Source organism: Phaethon lepturus, unplaced genomic scaffold (genome assembly GCF_000687285.1).
Source record: "Phaethon lepturus isolate BGI_N335 unplaced genomic scaffold, ASM68728v1 scaffold44917, whole genome shotgun sequence".
NCBI classification, from domain to species: Eukaryota; Metazoa; Chordata; class Aves; order Phaethontiformes; family Phaethontidae; genus Phaethon; species Phaethon lepturus.
The window spans coordinates 1-4,775 of record NW_010550590.1 but is presented as its reverse complement, the minus strand read 5'-3'; the positions used below and the strand labels follow the sequence as shown (position 1 = coordinate 4,775).

The 4,775-nt window shown below is 49.9% G+C and overlaps 1 protein-coding gene across 1 annotated transcript; it reads right to left on the bottom strand.

The window, feature by feature from the left end:
• Positions 1-3,911: 3,911 nt before the first annotated feature.
• On the bottom strand, positions 3,912-4,769 carry EEPD1 (endonuclease/exonuclease/phosphatase family domain containing 1). Its single transcript, XM_010290599.1, has one exon. The coding sequence runs from the start codon at positions 4,767-4,769 to the stop codon at positions 3,912-3,914; it is 858 nt and encodes a 285-aa protein (XP_010288901.1).
• Between the last annotated feature and the right edge of the window lie 6 nt (positions 4,770-4,775).

Sequence of the window (4,775 nt, the reverse complement as noted above, 5' to 3'; positions counted from 1 at the left end):
GAAAACACTTGCTGCCTTTGACCTGAACTTGCTTGCCCTTTCGATCATGCCACCCTAACCCTACATTTTTCCTTTTTTTGGTAAGAAGAATCTGTTGGTTTCTTCATCCCCCCAAGAGTGGGAAGGACATGGACATCAGCTGGAGGGGGATGACCTGCATCCTCAGAGACAGGCCAGCTCTGACCCCCTGTCAAAAAATTCCAGATTTGCCAAACCACACCTGCAAGAAATGTTGCAGGTTTGGGCAAATTCACCCCACATTTGGTACATTAATCCAATTATGTGTCACGCTCGCCTCCACATTCATCATGTTAATCTCTTCTAAAATTACCCTCTAGTCCTCTGAATGAAAACACCTCGTTCCTCCACTCCAAACACTGTGATAAACATAGATCCTTGTAATATGAGAAACAGGGTGAGGACCTTGCTGTATTTCATTATTTTTGTACTGCGGCAATGAATTTCAAAATAGCTTAGCAGTAGTAGTCATGCTTACTGATTTGGTATACATTCCATTTGCTGCTCTTCAGAAATTTAGCACTTCTGGGCATGAGTGTGAAGGTTTTGGGTTGGTTTTTTCCCCTCCGCTCTTCAGCAGGTTACTCTACATGATAACATTTTATTGCTTGTTGTTTGTTTTGAATGAAGGCATGGCCCTCTTTCCTTCCCACACAACTCTTCCCTCAGTGCAAAGGTTATGCAGGGCTGGAAGACAGGAGCACCTTCATCTTCTGGCCTCACCTGGAATTGAGTAGTAATTTTCCCAGTTGTTAATGTTTGAAAGAACAAGCCCAAGGGGTCTCAAAGCTACTTGCTGTGAGGTGGACAGGAAAACAAAAACAAACCCCAAACCAGCCTTTCAACTGGCATGAAAGTCCCCCAGATCTCAGATTAAGATTCTTTACTGCTCTTTACACAGTTTTAATACAGTCTTCTTGGCTCCTTATGTTTTATTCCTGGACTCAAAAAGCTAGCTGAGGCAGGTCCTCCAACAGGAGTACTGCAAGCAAGGCAGTACTCCAGTTCCTGAGACCACCCCAGCCTACGAGGGACCAGCATGCAGGAGCACGCTTACGTATGTGAGGGCGGCTGTGCATGAAGCACATCAGCAAGCAGGTGTCCGTCAGCATAGCTTGTGAGAGCATCTGCCTACCGTTGCACTAAATGGCCTTCAGATCTGCCAGGCAACAACTTGGGTCACAGCTGGAGACTTCAGCAACACATGTGGAACATCCACTGAGCACACAGAGCGCCTTGAAAACGCACCCGTGGATTTCAGGAGGCTGGAGTGCTGGTGAGCCCCATGTAGTGGTGGATTCTTTCTTGCAGAAGCAAGAGATCGATTTCTCCAGCTGATTATCCACTAAAGTTGATTTATCTGAGCAAAGACTAGTTTGCAAGGTATTTTATCAGTTCCCAGGGTACAGGACCGGAGGCGGGAGGGAGACCAAGGAGTTTACACGCAGAAAGAAGGCAGTTCCTGGCCTCAGCTGAGGCCGTTTTACAGCTGCAAAGCTCCACTCACCTCAGCAATGCTAGCGCAAGCAAGAGGAAATTCCTCCCTGAGGTGCTGAGTGTGACTTTTCCCAACGTATACTTTTTTTCCTGCATCGTGTTGATTTTTTTTTCTGTTCCCACATTTATTTTCCCAGGGAAGTTTTTCAGGCTTGTCTGTGAATGCACATTGCTCTCATTTCTTTCCAGCTTCTCATCTTATCACAACTAGGATCAAGTACAGAAAACAATTGCACCGTACTCTCCCAGTGTGATCGATGGCACATATACGTGCAATAAAACAGAACAAAAACAAGTACTTATATCAGGCTCCTTTTAAACTTCAAAGTACCAGAGAGACCTTTCACACCACCCAGAACAACTGAGTACCTGTTTGGTAAGGTGGATGGAAGCAAAGTACCATGCAGCTTAAGAGCAAAAATAAAACAAACTGCTAGGGCCACACCCTGTATACACAGTGGCCAGCTTGGGCTAATGCTGGCTTATTTTATAACTCACTTTAACTAGCTTTTTTAATAGGTGGACTGTTCTGGTTCCCCCCCCCGCCTCAGAATGCTGAAGATGCAGAAGTGACAGACAGTTAACACTTTACTGGATGAGGTCCTCAAAAAAAAAAAAAATTATATATGCAAATAAATAAAAATAAATCACCAAAGTCACTTTTCATCCAAAACTGGATTATTAGAATAATCCTGCAACTAGTGATAATCAGAGATGTTTCCTTTCTCAGCAGGTCTGTCTGCCTCTGCCCCCCACCCTGACGCCCAACCCCACCAGACTCTATCCTAAGGTCTGCTCCAGCCAACCAACTGCTCACGAAAGAACGAGAGCGGTGGCAAAGAGGGAAGCACAGGATACCTGAACTAGCAGAACAGTCGAGGAATGCTGAAAGATGTTAGGCTGAAGCCATCAGCATAACATCTGAACACCCCCGCCGGGTTATCATCTCCATTTTGGCTATCAAACAGCGACAGCTGCGAGATGACAGATGTTTCCTACGCGGGAGCATCAGGCTCCCAAGCAGTGCACAGCAGAGGTATCCCTGACCACAAATACTGTACCACAGCGCAGGACGTCACATCACTGTCACCGTCCTTCTCGCGTGCCCGACCTCCGCAACCGCACCGACAAGGGCCGTTATTCAGCATTTTACTGGAAAAGGAACAGAACTCTTGGCACTGCCGCAGCTAATGGTTCATCAGCACCTTCCCCTCCCCACAATATCCCTTTTGCAGAAGTCAAAGAGTCCCCTGCCCCTATTCATTTCCAGCTGGAAGGTTGAATAGAAGCTTGAAAGAAAAGTTAAGTTTCCCAATGCTGTAAACTAAGTGCCAGACCAGCTGGGACAGATTTCACACATGGCAAGGAAAGGGCGAGAGTTATTTCTAAATCCTTATTGCATTCTTACATTTCTGTATCAAGCAGAAAGTTTAGCAAGAGAGACATCACCAGCACCATTGCCTGAATACCTTACTCCAAAAAAAAAAAACAAACAACAAACCAACCCAACTCTCAGCTTCTCAGTCATTAACACCAGAAGCATCATCCCACTTGACCACACCACAAACAGACCTTGCTCCACGCCCACTAGCTCAGTGAAATCAGGGGCTGGCCTGGTGCAGCAGCCCCCCCACATCTCGCCCCCCCAAGGAGGAGCGGTCCCTCCAGCTCAGTCGATGCCCCATGACCGCTCATTAATGAGCGGTGGTCACCCTTGTGGGACACACCGTGGCATTCCATGCTCGTTACACAGCCCAAATCATCCTGACTGTGCTCTCAAGCCTTTTTGATTTGAGGAGTGGATCCGAGGGAGAGCTACAGCCCTAATGCTGACATTACAGAGATCACAACCCAAAAAAGACTTTCTGGAGAAGAGGCACTGGCAGGTGTCAGCTTGGCAGCTCCAAAAGAGGCGGACGTAGCGCTGCATCCCGCCTCCCAAAGTAGCAGTAAGAGGCTCTGGGAAACACCGTAAGAAACAGGGTACATAGAGAGCAGCCCTTCCCCTGCAATTCCCCCCCAGCTTCTGGCAGGAAAGACAGTCCTCCATGACTTGTTCAAAAGGCTCTTGACAGAGAAACAATCCTTGACCAACCATTAACAGGCCCAAGGTGACCAACCATAACAGCTCAGTCCTCCCCGTGCAGAGATGTGTACACATCCTCCGCAGGAGGTCTACCAGCTTTACAGGCTATAGTGGCTTTATCAAGGGAGAGTCACTACAGTCCCAGCGTTAAGACTCAACCAGGGTTCCGCGCAAGAAGTGGGAAACATTTAATAATCCCAGGAAAGGTGAGTCCTACTAGGATCACAACGGGACTCTAGAGTGCCCAAACCACAAAGGCATTAACCCACAACCCTGCATGGAGCTAGGCCTACAGGCCAGGTGCTTCCTCTTACCTGTTCTCCAGCAGCGTCATGCACACGACCTCTCGCACGCCTGGGTTGTTAGCTTTCTCGCTGGAGCAGCTTTGCAGATTCCAGGTGGCCACCCTCAGGACAGGTCTGCCGTCTCTCACCCCCCCGAACATCTCCACAGAGGGGCGAGTGGATATGATCTGGGTTGGACCCCCAGGAGGAAAGTCCAAGTCCTCGCTCTGGAGGCTCAGAGAAGTGGGGCTGGGGTGAGGCTTGGCAGTGAAGTTGAGGCCACCATTGGTGTTCGTTGAAGGGGGCCGGGACCGCTCTGCAAAAATCTGATGCCTGATTTTGTCCAGAAAGGAGGAATTGATGCAGTCCATCCTCACCAGGTCCTCAATACTTTTGAAGGGCCCGTGCTCTTTACGGTAGTCCACAATGCTGTTGGCGATCTTCTCGGTGATGCCGCGGATGCTCATGAGCTGGGCTGGGGTGGCGGTGTTGATGTTGATCTTGGTGGCAGAGAGGTGGTGCTCAGAGGCCAGGTCCTTGCGCAGGGAGCTGGGGGAGTGCTGCGCCGAGCTGCCCTTGCTGCTCACGCAGATCTCGAACTTCACCTGCTCCAGCTTGGCCGCCCCCACTCCGCTCACCAGCGCCAGGTCCTCCACTTTCTTGAAGCCACCGATGTACTCCCGGTACTCCACGATGTTCTGGGCCACCACCCGGGTGACCCCGGGGAGGGTCATCAGCTCCTCCTCCGTGGCCGTGTTGATGTTGAGCCTCTCCTGGTTGACGAGGATGTTGCTGAAGTTGCATGCCGCGCTGAACTTGCGGCTGTGGCACAGGTCCGCCGGGTCGCGGGGGATGGAGCGGTGGCAGCCCAGGCTGCCCCCCATCTCACC

Excerpts from the sequence above, each read along its gene's own strand:
- EEPD1 (XM_010290599.1), bottom strand. The coding sequence starts at position 4,769 with ATGGGGGGCAGCCTGGGCTGCCACCGCTCCATCCCCCGCGACCCGGCG.